This window comes from Lontra canadensis, unplaced genomic scaffold (genome assembly GCF_010015895.1).
Source record: "Lontra canadensis isolate GAN:19392208 unplaced genomic scaffold, GSC_riverotter_1.0 scaffold69, whole genome shotgun sequence".
Taxonomy (NCBI): domain Eukaryota; kingdom Metazoa; phylum Chordata; class Mammalia; order Carnivora; family Mustelidae; genus Lontra; species Lontra canadensis.
The window spans coordinates 9827559-9844740 of NW_022631063.1; the positions used below are offsets into that span (position 1 = coordinate 9827559).

General features: G+C 40.0%; 1 protein-coding gene and 2 long non-coding RNA genes across 4 annotated transcripts in view; 1 reads left to right on the forward strand and 2 right to left on the reverse strand.

Moving 5' to 3' along the window:
- ITGA6 (integrin subunit alpha 6) overlaps positions 1 to 6701 on the forward strand; it is a 76442-nt gene extending 69741 nt beyond the window's left edge. Inside the window, exons 25-26 of one of the 2 annotated variants that reach the window (XM_032880463.1) lie at positions 2913 to 3038; positions 5171 to 5283. In XM_032880463.1, coding sequence (XP_032736354.1) covers positions 2913 to 3020 — 108 coding nt within the window. In that variant the 3' untranslated portion in view covers positions 3021 to 3038; positions 5171 to 5283. Of the gene's footprint in view, positions 1 to 2912; positions 3039 to 5170 lie in introns of both variants that reach the window. The other variant, XM_032880462.1, reaches the window with a different exon arrangement.
- Positions 4781 to 17182, reverse strand: part of LOC116880955 — an 80780-nt gene continuing 68378 nt past the window's right edge. The window contains exon 4 of the long non-coding RNA XR_004385304.1: positions 4781 to 5222. This is a non-coding gene — a long non-coding RNA (uncharacterized LOC116880955). The remainder of the gene's footprint in view (positions 5223 to 17182) is intronic.
- LOC116880956 lies at positions 7400 to 8483 on the reverse strand. The gene is made up of 2 exons (XR_004385305.1): positions 8004 to 8483; positions 7400 to 7935 (listed from the first exon to the last, which is right to left on the reverse strand). It is a non-coding gene; the product is annotated as an uncharacterized LOC116880956 (long non-coding RNA).

Below are 17182 nucleotides of genomic sequence, written 5' to 3' on the forward strand. Positions count from 1 at the left end.
TGAATCGAAGCCAAATTATTGGCTGTCACATTAATCTGAACTTGTATCCTTGTTAATTTCAACTTTTGTAAAGAAATGTTCACGGTAGCCATGGGGGCTTGTGACAGCTGCAACTAGATTAGGAACAGAAAAGCAAAAATTCATAACTCCATTGCAAGGGGGCCTCACTGCCTCTCTCAAACAAGATCCAGGTTTAATAGGACATTCTTCATTAGAATTTGGTCCTGCAAGTAAAATTAGTACCTTCTCCTGGAATTCTGCCAATAAACAGTCTATATTATAAAAATGTATGTATGAGATGGATGCATACTTTTGTTGGCAAAGATTATGACCCATAGAGTTTGGATTATTCTGAGTGACTAATGAAGGTTCACAGTCCCTTATCGACAACTCTGCAGAAAACTCTGAAAGCTGAAAGTTCATAATGACTTATTTGGCTGCAGAACTGGACAACATGTGATGAGAAGCTATTTGTATTCTTTATTCTTTATTTAATGGTTCTGCTGTGAAACTAATAGTTTTGGTCAGAGTAGTTTTATGCATGCAGCATATTACTTTTCTAAAATGCCCAAATTCTAGATTTCCACACCTGTCTGGTCCAGAGGATTTTGAATTAAATGATTATAAACCTCTACCAACAATCTCTAGGATTAGACCATCTTTATCCTTTCCCTTGGATCCAAGAGTATAATTGACAAAGATTCAGATACTGTCACTTTCAAATATTGGGGATTTTTTTTTTGTATGTTATTTTTTTCCAAGCAACTGCCTTTTACCAGTCTGAGTGAGTTTTCTGGTGTTCTCCAAATGTGTGATTCGGAGGTTGGTGACTGCTCACACCAAGACTCCTCCCTGCGTTGGGTACTGGCCAGTTTTACTGCTGACATCCCCTCCAGACAGCTGGTTTCTCTGGTCAGCACAGCCAGCCATAGGAGATGCTCTGAAAATTATTCTGATATCAAAAACTGAATTTGAAATTTAGTATTTGAGGATGGCTTTTGTGTGCTTTCTGGAGGAGGTCACAAGGATAGTCTTCTTCAGAGCAGGTCCTACTGGCAGTCTTTAATGAGGGTGAGACATAGCTATGGGGTTAGAATTAAAAAACACCCAAGCTCTATAATTTTAGGCAAATCATTTCATCTTCCTGGGACACTGGTTTGCTTTCGCTTTTTAGTGAGTGGACTGGACTATATAATCTCATGGGTTGTTTGTAGCTCTAAGGTGTCCAGAACTCACAAGTGAACCCTAATCAACCTCCTATGAACCCTACACGAAGACCACTTTTATTACTTTACTGATATTCTTCTTTCTTAAAATGAACGATGCCTTTTCATGAATTAAAATCATGGAGCTTAAGGGCCAGAAAGGACTCCAGTTCAGTGGCCATTAAATTGGGTTTTGCACATCCACGTAGGTGCCAAGATTAAGCTAGGTGGTGCAGCTAGGGCCAAAATCCCCGCTTCAGCCAGAGTCATTCTGATGTTATGTGCTTTATTTATTTGACAGAGAGCGAGACAGTGAGAGAGGGAATACAAGCAGGGGTCGTGGGAGAGGGAAAAGCAGGCTCCCCACCGAGCAGGGAGCCTGATGGGGACTCGATCCCCAGACCCCCAGATTATGACCTGGGTCGAAGGCAGACACTTACCAACTGAGCCACCCAGGTGCCCCTGATGTTATCTGCTTTAAATACTCGGATATTGCAGAGGGTTTTGTTTGGAGGTAAAGAGGAAAGTCCTTCCTTCAGGCTGGTCTGGTCACCTTCATTTTGCCAACAAGGATGCTCATGCCTGTGGAGGGTAAGAATGCTGCCAGCTGGAAGCAGGACGAGGACACTTGGTTCCCTATCGACCTGCATGTGTTACTGCAAGTTGGCTGGGTGTGTTCACTGTGTATTAGATGGAGGGAGTCACAAGTAGACATCAAGATAAAGGGTAAAACTAGGATAATGGAGCCGTTATGAACCTGCACTAGCCAGCGGGACACATGTGGCTACTGAGCACTTGGCATGTGGCTGTTGCCACGAAGGTATTTTTGATTTAACTTTGAATTGTAGTTCCCATGCCGTATGAAACATTTAGATTTTCACTTTAAGGAGTGGCCAGACTAGGAAGCAGAGTTTTCCAGGAGGGCAGACTTATTTGACCAAGCTGATTCCAAAGGGTAGTTCCACAGCCTTACAAACAAGTAAATAGAAAAGGTCCTCCCTCATCGAATGAAGGAAATTATAGTAAAAAGGGGAATTACATCTCTGTGTTGATTGAGAGTGACCTAACCTGAGGAGCACAGGTTCCTACCACTTAACTGTTACCTGGTGGGTTAGAATTTGGGAACATGACAGCTGTCGTTCTTTCATGATGGTGTATTCAAATTTATATTACGATTTACCCACAAATACAAAGTCCTCAAGTACACAGCAGTTGTTCCATGAAACTTCCTGTGAAAGGCAGAAAAATGCCATATCTATTTTATTTGGATTTATGCTAAATCTTGGTGTACTTCTTTGTCTCAGAAAAACTGCAGAAGTCAATCTTTTGCCTATTTTAGAGTTCATATTCTCCTGCATGAAGAAACCACCCAAAGCTACAATCAGACAGATATACAATTTTCCTTTTAGGATGATTTTTTTGGTCCTCCGGATGTTGGTTACAGATGGAAAAACCAATTAGCGAATTAATGTCATCCGGTTTAAGTATCAGACCAGAGACCCATGGTAATCAGGTCGGTTTGGCGGCTGTTCACTTCTGGTTGATCCCTAAGTGGTCTCTTTGTAACAAGCTATTATTGGTTGATCCATAAGTGGTCTCTTCGTAACAAGCTATAACTAGAAAACAGGTTACAATCTGAGATTTTTCTTTTGTTTCTCTCTCATACACAAAACTGTAAAACTGACTAAATACCTTGCTTCCTTATAGTGTGGTTTCTTCAAGAGAAATAAGAAAGATCATTATGATGCCACCTATCACAAGGCTGAGATCCATGCTCAGCCGTCTGATAAAGAGAGGCTTACTTCTGATGCATAGTATTGATCTACTTCTGTGGTAATTGATCAATGTTTTTTCATTGCTAGCTGTGGGACCCGCTATGGTTGTGGTGGCTAACTTTAAGAGCAACAGCTTGCTGTGTGTGTCCCATTAACAGATGTTTCCAAATGTCCACACTGGCTTGCCTTGCTTGGATTTGTTTTATTTCACTTGAAAGCTCAGTTTTATTTGTGTTTTAGAAATGCACAAAGAATCTTTTGTTGCAGGTGAGTTATTTTGTGTTGTTAAATGTCACCCACAGCAATGAAGATGATTGGACTCTATGTACACACAAAAGGAGGCATTGGACCTCCCTAGGAGCCCAGTTTGCCATGTGTTGTCAACCAAGTATATAGCATCCCACTTGGAATTTCAAAGGTGAATAAGAAATCACTGCAGATTTCTTGTCCACTTTGGGATTTTCCACAGATAGAAGCTTGTGTTGACTGCCCAATTAACCTGTTGCATGTTGGAAACATTGTGTTTCTCTTGAGAAGGCTTCCTTACTGTCCTTTCTGATCTTGCTATAAAGTGATGGGGGAAGGCTTGGAATGCTTTTGTTGCTCAGAAATTGTTTTATGCTCGCTAAGCATGCGACTTCCTTTTCCTGCATATCTACTACGGGTCAAAGACCACTACAACAAACTATGAATGTGTTGACCTGGTGGACACGATGGCCAATTTCAGAAGATCACTCTTTACCAAGTGACCTTCATTATACAAAATTCTAATATAAAAATGCTCTGGACAGTTATGGTTTCAATATGTTGTAATGGAGTTTGACCTTGTTTCATGTTCCTAGAGATCTTATTCAACTTTGGGTCTTGGTTGGTTTTAAGTTCGTGTTTTGCTTCCCTTGCTTGTAAATCCACGGAAACAGGAATTGGTGGTAATTCCTTTTTCCATTTATGTGGGCACGAGGGGATGGAATTATTCCTATAATCCCTTTCCATGACACTGTCACGATGAATCCCAGCCTTTCCATTTCAGTTCTACATACCACCCTTGACTTCCTCCTCTTTTAAAATGAAGAGCCACATTTTGCAATAGGTATTTTGGCTTTTTGCACAAAATAATAAAGGAGTCCAATGTGGAAATGGCCTTACAACAAAACTTCTTGGTCCATTTTTCCCAATGATTTAGTGATGACTGAATCTAATTTTACTTTGCCCCATGACATTTTTATAACCTCATTCAACATAAATGTTCTGTTCCTATTACATGATACACATTAACCATTCCAGGTATCTTCCTCATCCTCCTCCTAGCTGCATTTTTAAATCAAAACACATCTTTTCCATGAAACATATTTTATTCATTTAAAAATTTCAATTTGATTAAAAATTTTCCTGATATGTTCTCCATAAAAATCTAATTTGGATCAGATTGAATTTTTTAAAAAAATGAATAAAAAATGTATTCATAAATAAGTGTAAATGTCTTCTGCAAAAAAAAAAATATTAGGGGTGCTCTGAAATTTAATGGTATACTTTCCTCAAGTTCTTTGCAGTACCTGATTCATTTTATTATAGGACACAGTTACTACATGATTTAATGAAATAGCTTAAATTTGGAAGCACAACAGGAAATCCACACAGTATAAATTACCTTATAGCTCATGAGAGATGTGTACTTAGCCTCGGAGGAGAGAAAGTCCTTAAAATGACTCATTTGAACACTGGCATAGTCCTATAGTAATCTGTAAAAAATATTGGTGATTTGATTTCATTTTGTTAGTGAGACAAGGACACAAAATAATCTTTAGTTTGTGGCCTTTAAAAAGATTGTTATTTAACATCTAGTCTAAAATTGAGATCTTTTTAACAGAGTATTGTGATTATAAAAAATGGAAGCACTGTTCCAGAGCTCTGAAATTGTTAGTAAAGAGGTAGCTTACTACATTGTTATAAAATGTAAAGACAAGATGGAAAAAACGGACTTTCCTTCTAGTTTTACAGCTGTCTTCTCTTCCGCTTATCCCCAATGGCTGTTGTCTTTTCAACCTGCTCGTTCCTTCTTAAAAGAAACCATTTTTTTCCCTTCATCCAGAGGTAGGCGTAGCTGAACAGAAAGCTTAGACATTCCCATTTTGTGCACTTGCTTTTCTTGCAATCCTTAATTTGTTTCTGCTTCTCTCTCCCCTTGATCAGTGCGGATTCTTTAAACGCTCCAGGTACGACGATAGCGTTCCCCGATACCATGCTGTGAGGATCCGGAAGGAAGAGCGGGAGATCAAAGATGAAAAATACATCGATAACCTTGAAAAAAAACAGTGGATCACAAGGTGGAATGAAAGTGAAAGCTACTCTTAAGAGGGGCCAAAAAAAGCTTCCCAGTACCCAAACTGCTCTTCCCCGCCCAACTCCGACATCTAAGTGGACTTGTGAGACTGCTTGATCCCTGAATATTAATTTCAGACAGATTATGCCCAGTACGAACTTGGACAGTTTTCACTGTGGACGCTGATGTGTAGCCTGGGGCTCTCTGGTCTGGCACAGCCGAATTTAAGACTGTTGGAATGGAGTTTTCTTTAACTGCCTTAATTTAACTTTCCGGGTTGCCTTTGTTTTTGGTGTGGCTGACTTGCCTGGGCCCGGGTAGGGCCTCCCCCACAGTGCTCCCGCCCTGTCCTCCCCCTAGCATAGCTGAAGATGGCACCTGTCACGGTCACTGCGCTGACAGGCTGGCCGCACTCGTTGGCACTGCCTCTGCACGCCTCCCTCCCCTAGCACCGGAGAGCCGCAAGGGAGCAGCGGGCAGCACCAGACCGTGCCCTCGGGTAGCTGTGTTTCACTTCAGGGTGCTACCTTCAGTGCAATGTGCAATAGGTGGTGTTGCCATCCTGCCATCTGTCCCCATTTCCTAGACGTGTGAACACTCCTCCCACCAGATAACATACAGCTTTCACCCTTCCTGCTCAGACACACAAGTGCAACAGACTTGAATGCTACTTAGACTTACTTGTATATGCTATTTATTTTTTCCTTTTTTTTTTTTTTTTTACAACCGTTTTATCATTGACAGGCCAAAGATTCTCCACTTTACCCTTCCAGTTGGATTGAACAATCAGAATTAGAACATGGGAGGTCATGGGTTTGAATTTCGTGCAAAAAAAAAAAAAAATCCTTTTGTAAGTTATTACATTTCCCTTCCTGACAGCCCTCACCCCCTTCTTCCAGACCCAAACTGTTTCAGAAAGAGGAGTTAACCGTAAGATGCTCAATTCTTATCCGACAGCACGTATTTTCAAGTTTAGAGCCCTGTGTGAGGTCTCCTGCACACTTTGTGCTGTAACTTTCAGGAACTCTTGGAAATAATGGGTTGGTTTGCTGGACTCGGATGCGGTGTAAGCCCTGCTGCCCACACTGTACTGTCAGGACTTGAAAGAGAGGGTTGGTGCCTATGGTGGGTCCAGACGGATCCAGTGCGAGACTACTGAGTATCTGATCCCGAAAGTCAGAACATCACGGCTTTTATGTTTTTAAATGTTGGAACCATTTAATCGGCGAGTCAGTGTTCTGTTTTTTGTCTCCTCCCCTATCTGTAGTCCCCCACATTACTTTGGGACTGCACTAACTACAGTTTTCAATGGTTTTAACTGTAAAAATGAACTGGCAGAGGAGGAAAACATTTCTATTCATTCAAGAGACAATGAACAGATAGGAATTTGAATTTTTAAAAATTACTTCAAAATGTAAAGTTAGATGGGGAATAATAGCAAACAGGTGCTAATTTATTGGAACAAAATTGTTGCTTTGGGGTTTTTTTTTCTTTACAGAAATTGTATGCTCTGAAGATACTAAGGACATTATTCTCATTGTACTTTGGAACTTTCATTCACAAAGATGGTTTTACAAATGATACTTTGTTTACAAAAATTTCTCTAAAACAGGTCATACCAGTGTTTGAAATCTAGGTTTCTTGCTTAGGTAGGTACCTTGTAACCAAATGCACTGGCTTTATAGGTTGCCACAGAGCTGATATTTTGAAAGTGTCTATCTTTGTTAAAAAACAAAGAATATCCTAAAAGGGAAGAGGTGGAAGGCTGGTCCAACAACAAGGAACATAGTGGTGTTTATTGTTAAAAACGTCATCTCAAGTCAAGTCACTGGGTCTGTTTGCATTTGATACATTTTAATACTAAGCACTGTAAAATTATGATTAGAAAATACCTGTGGATATTTGTATAAAAGTGTGAAATAAATTTTTTTATGAAAGTGTTCATTGCTTAGTAACATAGCATTATATATATGAAACTCTAAAATTATAAATAACCTAATTGTGTTTTTATTTAATGAAGGCTAACTCAAGTTTTTGAGATTTTATTTTCTTTGACTGAAGGTTTTCTTCTTTTCCTTCGGGCTCTACTGTTCATTTTCTTTTGATATCAACTGACATCAACTGATCTGAAAGATGGCCTTATTTGAGATCCCTACAAACTGGGAGATGTCGTTTAGCAATGATACCATGGCACGAAGAGTAAGAGTTCTTGTGGCAAAGTTGCTCTCTTCCGAGAAGATATTTTGGACATGAGAGCAGTTTGACTGTGGCACTATTGATCACCAAGGACTGATTTGGTAGAACTGACTGGCCTGAAAATATTTTCTTCAAAGTTTTCTGTTTAGATTTATAAGCAATTTTATGAACCTTCTTTAGCTAGATTATCACAATCTATACAAAATTAAGGCATGGAGATAGAGCTCAGATATTATAGCAAATAGCATGCCCTGTCCCGAATAAATTTCCAATGTAAAATGTATCATCTGTCTAGTAAATTAAGTAATAGTTTTCTACTAAGTATTATATAGTGAATCTTGGTTCTTTGAAGATCAGACAGGTTTTACCACCCAAAGAAATATGATGGGTACTTTCTAATGACAGACCAGTGTGAAACTTTATTCACAGTCCCCTAGACCTACCCAGATTAATGACTACAATCTGTAATCACCATCATCATTTAAGTGTCCGTGGCTGTACTTGGACTATGGCGTAGGTTTCCTGCGCTGGACATCATGGCAATACTTGATAGGATTATATCCCTTCCTCTTCCTCTTAAAAAATCCTACAGGAATGCCTAGGAGTGACAGTAGAAGATAAATCGGAATATCCTTGGATCCATTTACAAACACTGACCTTTTGTTGCTGGTTGCACAATCTCACACTGGGTCATGCCTTTGGGGCTGGGACTGTTCTGGAATGTGGGGCAGATATAAGTGGTAATGCTTTAAATTGTCCAGACCAGGGAAGTAAGGGTAAGATCAAACCTTCTACCCTACATGACAACATTGTAATGAGAACTGACCCCTGGCACACTACCTCATGAGAGGACAATGTGGGAAGACAGATTGGGGTTGATAGACTGTTCTGTTTTAAAGGAAGAAAAGAGTGAAATGCTCTAGGTGCCTGGGTTCCAGATAAGTACAACCTAAAGGCTGAGAAAACAAAGTTATGAGAGTTGCAATCAGGAGCGATAGCATAAAGTAAATGGCTGAAGGCAGTTCCTTAAGACCAAAGGGTAGGATCTAATCATGGTTCAACCACTGAGGAAAAAGCAAGGTTCAAAGAGATGAAGAAAATGAACTAAGAAGTATCTCAAAACAGGAACTACCACAAAAAAGCCAGCAGGTCTCTGTTCTTCTACTAGTTCCTGTTTACGGGCACAGGGCAAGTGAGTGTTTTTTCTCCTGTACCTTTGAAAAACAGGTTTTGCGGACTCTGAAAGGCATCTGGCCCAGCTGTTAGGATGGGGTGACCACCAGTGGCTGAAGGCCAGGTCTACCGAGACGGTTAACCAACAGACCCCAAGAAATCTAGAAGAAAAGTTGTAAAGGGATTCATGGTTAAACCCTCTAAGTGAATTAGAAGACAGAAATCAGGAAAAAACTGGTCTAGCACAGTGCAAGGGTAGACCATGTGCCATATGCCCCATGACCAACCAGGGAATGGTTAATGAGGACACCGGAGTGAAGGAGTCCAGTGCAATTCCTGTAGAGTCAGCATAAGGGCCTCAGTCATCTCTTCGCCCTCCCCCCAAGCCATCTTTCAGACTGTTCCAGGGAAACAAGCAGCGACAGACCCACGTTAGCAGAAGTCAGATAAAATTTTACTATTTATACTTCTAGAACATTCACAGTCTCAAACTACAGGGATAGCATGTACTTCTTTCATTATCCAGAGATTAGTGCATAAGTAAATAACCAGTAGATAGGTGTGAGTGTTAAGATCCTGTCATTGTGGGGGCACCTGGGTGGCTCAGTGGGTTAAGCCTCTGCCTTTGACTCAGGTCATGATCCCAGGCTCTGGGATTGAGCCCCACATCAAGCTCCCTGCAGGGAGCCTGCTTCCCCTCTCTGCCTGCCTCTCTGCCTACTTGTGATCTCTCTGTCAAATAAACAAATAAAACCTAAAAAAAAAAAAAAAAAAAAAAAAAAAGATCCTGTCATTGTGAGGTGTGCCCGGGTGGCTCAGTCACTTGAGCATCTGACGCTTGTTTTTGGCTCTGGTCATGATCTCATGGTCATGAATCCAGACCCATGTCGGGCTTCATTCTCTCTCCCTCTACACCTCCCCTCATGTGTGCTTTCTCTCTCAAATCTTAAAATCCTGTCACTGTGAAAGAGACAGGTGTAGTTTAGTAACTGTTAGATGAATGGAAAAAGAAGATATGGTATACATGGTCTATGGAATATTATGTAGCCATAAAAAAGATCTTGCTATTTGTGACAACATGGATGGAACTAGAGGGTATAATGCTAAGTGACATAAGTCAGAGAAAGACAAATGCCATATGATTTCACTTAGATGCAGAATATAAAAAAGCAAAGTAGAAACGGACACATAAACAGAGAACAAATTGGTGGTTGCCAGAGGGGAGAAGGGTATAGAGAGGAAACAAAATCATAAAGGGGAGTGGGAGGTACAGGCTTTCAGTTTTGGAACATGGAAGTCACAGGGATGAAAGATACAGCATAGGGAATATAGTCAATAATGTAATAGCATTTTATGGTAAATGGCAGCTACACTTGGGTTGAACATGACAATGTATGGAATCATCTAGATATTATGTTGTACACCTGTAACTAATGTAACACCGTGTGTTAACTGCACCTCAATAAAAAACAAGGGGCACCCATCTGGCTCAGTCAGTTAAGTGTCCAATTCTTGGTTTTGACTCAAGTCATGATCTCAGGGTTGTGAGATCGAGCCCTGTGTCAGTCTCTGCACTGGGTGTGAAGCCTGCTTAAGATTCTCTCTCCCTCTGCCCTTCATCATCTCTAAAAACAACAACAACAACAACAACGACCCCAAATTCTCTATTACTACAGTTCTTCCCTCCCCAACATCTTTTATATGGCCTGTAAGAATGAGAGAAGGTCTTAAACAAAAGTACTATTTTCTTTTGACATAGTCATTTTTTGGTATAAGCATGCAATAGTTTGAGTTTCCTCATTATGTGAAGCTATTTATAATTCATTCACTTATTTACATATTCACTAGTTGTAGAGAAGTCTTCTAGTACCCACTAGAGGCCAAGGTCTGTGTCTGGGGATGGAGATACCGAAGTAACACAGACATGGTTCTTGCTCTTGGGGAACTTATGTGATAACTAATATTTGATTTAAGAAAATGGATGGACATCATAATAGCTAATTTATTTGTACTTTTAAATATGAAATGCACTGCCATTTGTCTATGCAGTGATATTACTTCCTGTTTTACACAGAAGGGGCCAAAAATCATAATCACAATTTGCGAAAAAGTTGCTTCCAAAGAGTGAAATAACATAATGGCTGCTTTCAGTAGGCATTAGTGTTCTTTTCCTTTCTTTTAACTTAGTGTATAATAAAATACTGGAATACTTAAAAGACTCTACGAAAAAATTTTAAATAAAACAGATGGAAATGAATCCACTTTAAGTAGCAGAATTTAAAATCTTGCATTATAATATAAATGGTTCACATATAAGGTCAGTACCTGATGCTATGTGAGTGGAACTTGCCTCCAGAACCAGGCATCAGCACCACTGAAGGATCCCAGGGGACTCAAAATGTAGCCGAGTTAGATACTTGTTTAGGAAGTCGTTGGATGGCCTGAATATTTATGGAAAGGGCTCTGCCCTGCATGTGGAAATGCCTCATTTTGTTTCCACTGGTGATTCCAGTGCGCCAGTAACAAGAGTTGAGTAGCTAGAGGCATCTTTGCCCTAAAGAGAGAGGGCAAGTGGTTAGCGTCACCTCTTAGAATATAACCTGGTGAGTGACTGGCATGTTTGTGCCCCAGTTTCCTCATCTGTAAAACAGGATAGATAATAGGAATCTCTTAGGTTTTTGTAAGGAGTAAAGAAGACTATTTGGAAGTGCTCTGTAATTATAATTACGCTTGTTATATAAAATCCTAAGACGTTCAGGTAGGAAGGAAGCATAGAAATTTAGTTCTACTTCCTCATTTCACAGATGGGGAGGCATAGTTCCTTTTAATTCTCACTGACTTTTTGTCTCACACTTCAATGCCTGTCATACCCCATGCCTTACCAGTGGGTGTTCCAGCCCCTGCCTGCAAGCTTAAGTACCTTTAACTGACTATAAAATACTGTGAACCAAACTCTTGAATCTGAACTCCTTATCCACATAGGTCACTTTGTTCAAGAGTGACCTGATTTCTGCTAACCTGGGTCTTGGCTCCTTAATACAATGATGAATGTAGGTCGGGGCACGTGCACAAAGTCAGTGTGTAGGCATCTTGAAACTGCTTTGTATTCATTCTGGTTGTTGTTGTTGTTTTTCCTGACAGGGAAGAATGTAAAAGGAGCAGATTTTTTTTGAAAATGCTTTCTCAGTTCTTTATGCACACCATTAATTCTTTGGTTTCCTTTAGTGGGAACGTGCCCTACAGTTTTGTTGCTTATTACCTTTATTGCTATGCAGAAGAGGAAATGCTCACATAGCCCAATTTGTGCTTGGGTTACATCATGAAGATGAAAAATTAGAGCTTATGATTGGAAGAACAGCTTGAAAACTCCCATTTCTCCCTTCCACCTGTCACATGCACTGACTGGAAAACCCATTAAAGGCAAAAAACAAAAAAGGGCACCTTCCGCTGGGAAGACAGGTTCTATTTGACTACAAGGTGTCATCAAATGACACAAAGTACTGAAGTTCCAGGATACCTGCCTAATGGAGAAAGTGCCCTTGGTTAGAAAGTCACCATCAGTAGAGCGGTGAAGAGCAGCCCTGCTCCCATGGTGACATGCCAAGAATCACCTGGGGGTCTCGGGAAGACTCGGGGTCTGATGCAGGCAGTCTGCAGCAGAGCCCAAGAGTCAACATTTCCAACAAGCTCCAGGTGCTGCAAAGCTGTGGGTCCATGGCTTACACTGTGGGGAGCAAGAGGCTCTGGGGTCCATCTCTGTCCAAGTCACATCTCTACCACTTCCTACTTGTCTGACCTTGGACAAATAGGCTAACCCCTGACTTCCGGGAAAGATGGCAGAAGAGGAGGACCCTAGCTTCATCTCGTCCCACAGACACAACTAGCTACCAACCCACATCAGTGTGAGTAACCAAGAAAACAGCCCAAAGACTGGCAGAACAGATTCCACTGCTAAATGTAGAGAACAGGCCACACTGAAGAGGACAGGAAGGGTAGACACAATGTTGGCTGGGGCCGGGGCGGCGGGTGGGGGGATGGGCAGCACTAACCGGACTTGCACTGTGGTTTGCTGGAGAGAGGGAACCATGGGCATGGGGAAGGAAGGCAAACGGACTACCACACCAGAGAACCTGCACGGGGAAGACAATCCCTATAACATTTGACTTTGAAAGTGAAAGGGGTCGAATTTAGCGAGTTCTTACAACCAGCAGGACTTAAAGCCTGGAATTTAAAAAAAAATCAGTGGTCTCCATTCTGGAAGATCCAGAGGGTGATAGGGACATGACAAAAAGTCTGTGGAGAAACAGAAAGAGGAATTGAAAAATGCCTGGGATATAAGGGAGAGTTATTTACTAATCTCACAGGACGTGTCAGAAGGGCAGGTTTGCTGAGGAACTTCTCTAGTAACAAAGGAGCTGACAGGCACCACTGAGGCCCCAGCATTAAGTCATGGCCCTCTGTGGGCAATGGTGCAGCACCAACATTCACTACTTTACTTATTTACACCAAGCCCTGTGTTTGGGGGCTCCTGAGTCCTGGTGGCAGTGGTGGTGGGCCCAGCAGAAGCTCAAGGCATGGCTTATTAAAATTATGTGCCTTGCCCAGGTGTGCTCTGCGGATCTTCCCAGGCCAGCCCTGGTCTTGACTTAGCGGGTCTCCTTTTGTAAGCAGACTGTTGCAAACTTTGTTAAAATTGCATGTCCCATCCCAGCTGGGGACAAAACACTGGCCACAACAAGCAAAGAGAGCCTCTGCAGACACCTGGACTGAAGGGAAAAGCACCCAGAACACAACAGCTGGGCACATGCAGTACACACAGGAGTTTTGGTACATGGGGGACACTGCACTGAAGGCACTACAGGACTTCTTCAGGCCATTACTTTCAAGAGGAGATGTAGCTGACCTTCCTAACACCACAGTGAGACAAAATGAGGAGACAGAGAGGAATATGTCCCAAAGAAGAACAGGACCAAAGCACAAGAGACCTAAGCAACACAGATGTAAGTAATATGCGTGATTGTGAATTTAAAGTAATGAGTGTAAGGATACCCACCAGACTTGAGAAAAGAGTGGAGGGCATCAGTAAGACCCCTAACACAGAGATAAAAAGAACCAATCAGAGATGAGGAATAAAATAAATTTAAAAATACACTTGATATAATAAATACAGTAGAGAAAGTAGAGGAATGAATTAATAATCTGGAAGACAGAGTAATGGAAAGTAATAAAGATAAGCAGGTGAGAGAAAAAATTTGTAAAATAAGAATGTACTTCAGGAACTTACTAATTCCATCAAGTCTAATAACATTCACATTATAGGGATCCAGAAGGAGAAAGAGAAGAGAGGGCAGAAAATTTATTTGATGAAATAACAGGCCCAAATTTCTCCAATCTGGGGAAGGAAACAGATATCCAGATCCAGGTGGCACAAAGATGCCTCAACAGAATCAACCTAAGGAGGTCCACACCAAGACACGTAGTAGTTAAAATGGCAAACAGTAGTGATAAAGAGAGGATTTTAAAAACAGCAAGAGAAAAGATAATTAAATACAAGGGAAACTTCAAAAGGCTAACAGCAGATTTGTTAGCCAAGGCTTTGCAGGCCAGAAGGAAGTGGCAAGATACAAAATGTTGAAATTAAATAAAAATCTATAGCTAAGAATCCTATATCCATCAAGGCTACCATTCAGAACAGAAGTAGAGATAAAGAGCTTCTCAGACAAACAAAAGCTAAAACAGTTCATGAGCAATAAACCAGCCCTAGAAGAAATATTAAAGGGGACTCTGAGTGAAAAGGAAAGACCATAAGTAATAGTAAGAAAAATAGGAAAACAAGATGTGGTACACACACACACACACACACACAGGAATATTACTCAGCCATAACAAAGAAGGAAATCTTGCCATTTACAACGATGTGGATGGAGCTAGAGAGTATTATGCTAAGTCAGTCAGAGAAAGACAAATACCATATGATTTCACACATATGTGGAATTTAAGAATCAAAACAGATGAACATGGCGGGGTGGGGAGAGTCAAACCAGAAAACAGATTCTTAACTGTAGAGAACAAACCTAGTGTTACTGGAAAAGAGGGGGGCAGGGGTATGGGTTAAATGGGTGTTGGGTATTGAGGAGGGCACTCATTGTGCTGAGTACTGGGTGTTGTATGTAAGTGATGAGTCACTAAATTCTATACCTGAAACTAATATTACACTACATGTCAACTGACTGGAATTTAAATAAAGACTTCAAAAAAAAAAAAAAAAAAAGAAAAGAAAAAAAGGGAAACACAAAAGCAGTAAAAATAAGCATATCTGCAAAATTAGGTCAACAGATTCACAGAATAAAAGGATGTAAGGTATGACACTACATACCTAAAACCATGGGGGAGGGGAGAACAGAATGGGTTCAAACTTAAGTGCCCATCAATTTCATATAAATTACTGCATGCACGAGATGTTATATGCAAACTTAATGGTAACCACAAACCAAAAACTACTACTACATATTCAAAAAACTAAGAGAAAGGAATCCAGATATATCACTAAAGCAAGCTAGCAAACTGTGAAAGAGAGCAAAAGGTCACAGAAGAACTACAAAAACAACCACAAAACAAGTCACAAAATGGTAATAAATATATATCTATCAATACTTTGAATGTAAATGGAATAAACACTCCAATCAAAAAAGATGGGGTGACAAAATGGATAAAAAAAAAAACCCACTCATTTATATGCTGCCTGCAAGAGACTCATTTCAGCCTTAAAGAGACATGCAAATCGAAAGTGAGGGAATGGAGAAACATTTATCATGACATGAAAGCTGGGCTAGTCATACTTATATTGGACAAAATAAACTTTAAAACAAAGACTGTTACAAGAGACAAAGGAGGACACTATATAATTATAAAGGGGACAATCCAACAAGAAGATATAACAGTTACAAGTATTTATGTACCCCAAATGGGAGCAACCAAACACACGAAGCAGTTAATAACACACACAAAGGAACTAATTAAGGGTAATACAATAATAACAGGGGACTTTAAAACCCCACTGACATCAATGGACAGATCATCCAAACAGAAAATCAACAAGGAAATAGTAACTTTGAATGACACACTGGACCAGAGGGATTTAACAGATAGATACAGAATATACTATCCTAAGACAGCAGAATACCTGTTCTTTTCAAGTACACACAGAACATTCTCCAGGACAGATCACATATTAGGCCACAAAACAACTCTCAACAAATTCAAAAAGATCGAAGACATACCATGCATCTTTTCTAACCACAATGCTATGAAACTACAAATCAGCCACAAGAGAAAATCTGAAAATAGCACAAATACATGGATGTTAAATAACACACTACTACACAATGAATGAATCAACCAGAAATCAAAGAATAAATAAAAAATTACATGTAGAGAAATGACAATGAAAATACAATGGTCCAAAATCTTTGGGATGCAGCAAAAGTGGTTCTAAGAAGGACATTTATAGCAATAGAGCCCTACCTCAGGAAGCAAAAAAAAATCTCCAATAAACAACCTAACCTTATACATAAAGGAGCTAAAAAAAGGAAGAACAAACAAAACCCAAAGCTAGCAGAAGGAATGAAATGATAAATATTAGAGCAGAAGTAAGTGAAATAGAAGCTAAAGAAAAAAAACAAAAACCAATAGAACAGATCAAGGGAACCAGGAGCTGGTTCTTTAAAAACATCAACAAAATTGATAAACCTCTAGCGAAACTCACCAAAAGAGAGAGAGAGGGGACTCAAACAAAATCACAAATGAAAGAGTAGAAGTAACAACTGACAGCACAGAAATACAAAGGATTATAAGAGAATTATGAAAAGACTATATGCCAACAAACTGGGCAACCTGGAAGAAATGGATAAATTCCTAGAAACATATAACCCACCCAAACTGAAGCAGGTAAAATAGAAAATTTGAACAGATTGATGACCAGCAATGAAACTGAATCAATAATCAAAAAACTCCCCCCCACCAAAAAATAGTCCAGGACTAGATGGCTTCACAAACAAATTCTACCACACATTTAAAGAAGAGCTAATACCTACTCTTTTCAAATTATTTCAAATACTAGAAAACAAAAGGAAACTTTCAAATTCATTCTATGAAGCCAGCATTACTTAAAATTGCACAAAGACAGCAAAAACAGGAGAACTATGGACAAGTATCTCTGAACATAGTTGCAAAAATCCTCAACAAAATATTAGCAAACTGAATCCAATAATACATTGAAACAAATCATTCACCAGGATCAAGTGGGATTTATTCCCAGGATGCAAGGGCTGTGCAATATATATATTTTTGACACTTTATTTTTATTTTTTTATAAACATATAGTATATTTTTATCGCCAGGGGTACAGGTCTGTGAATAGCCAGGTTTACACACTTCACAGCACTCACCATAGCACATACCCTCCCCAATGTCCATAACCCCATCCCACCTCTCCCATCCCCCCTCCCCCCATC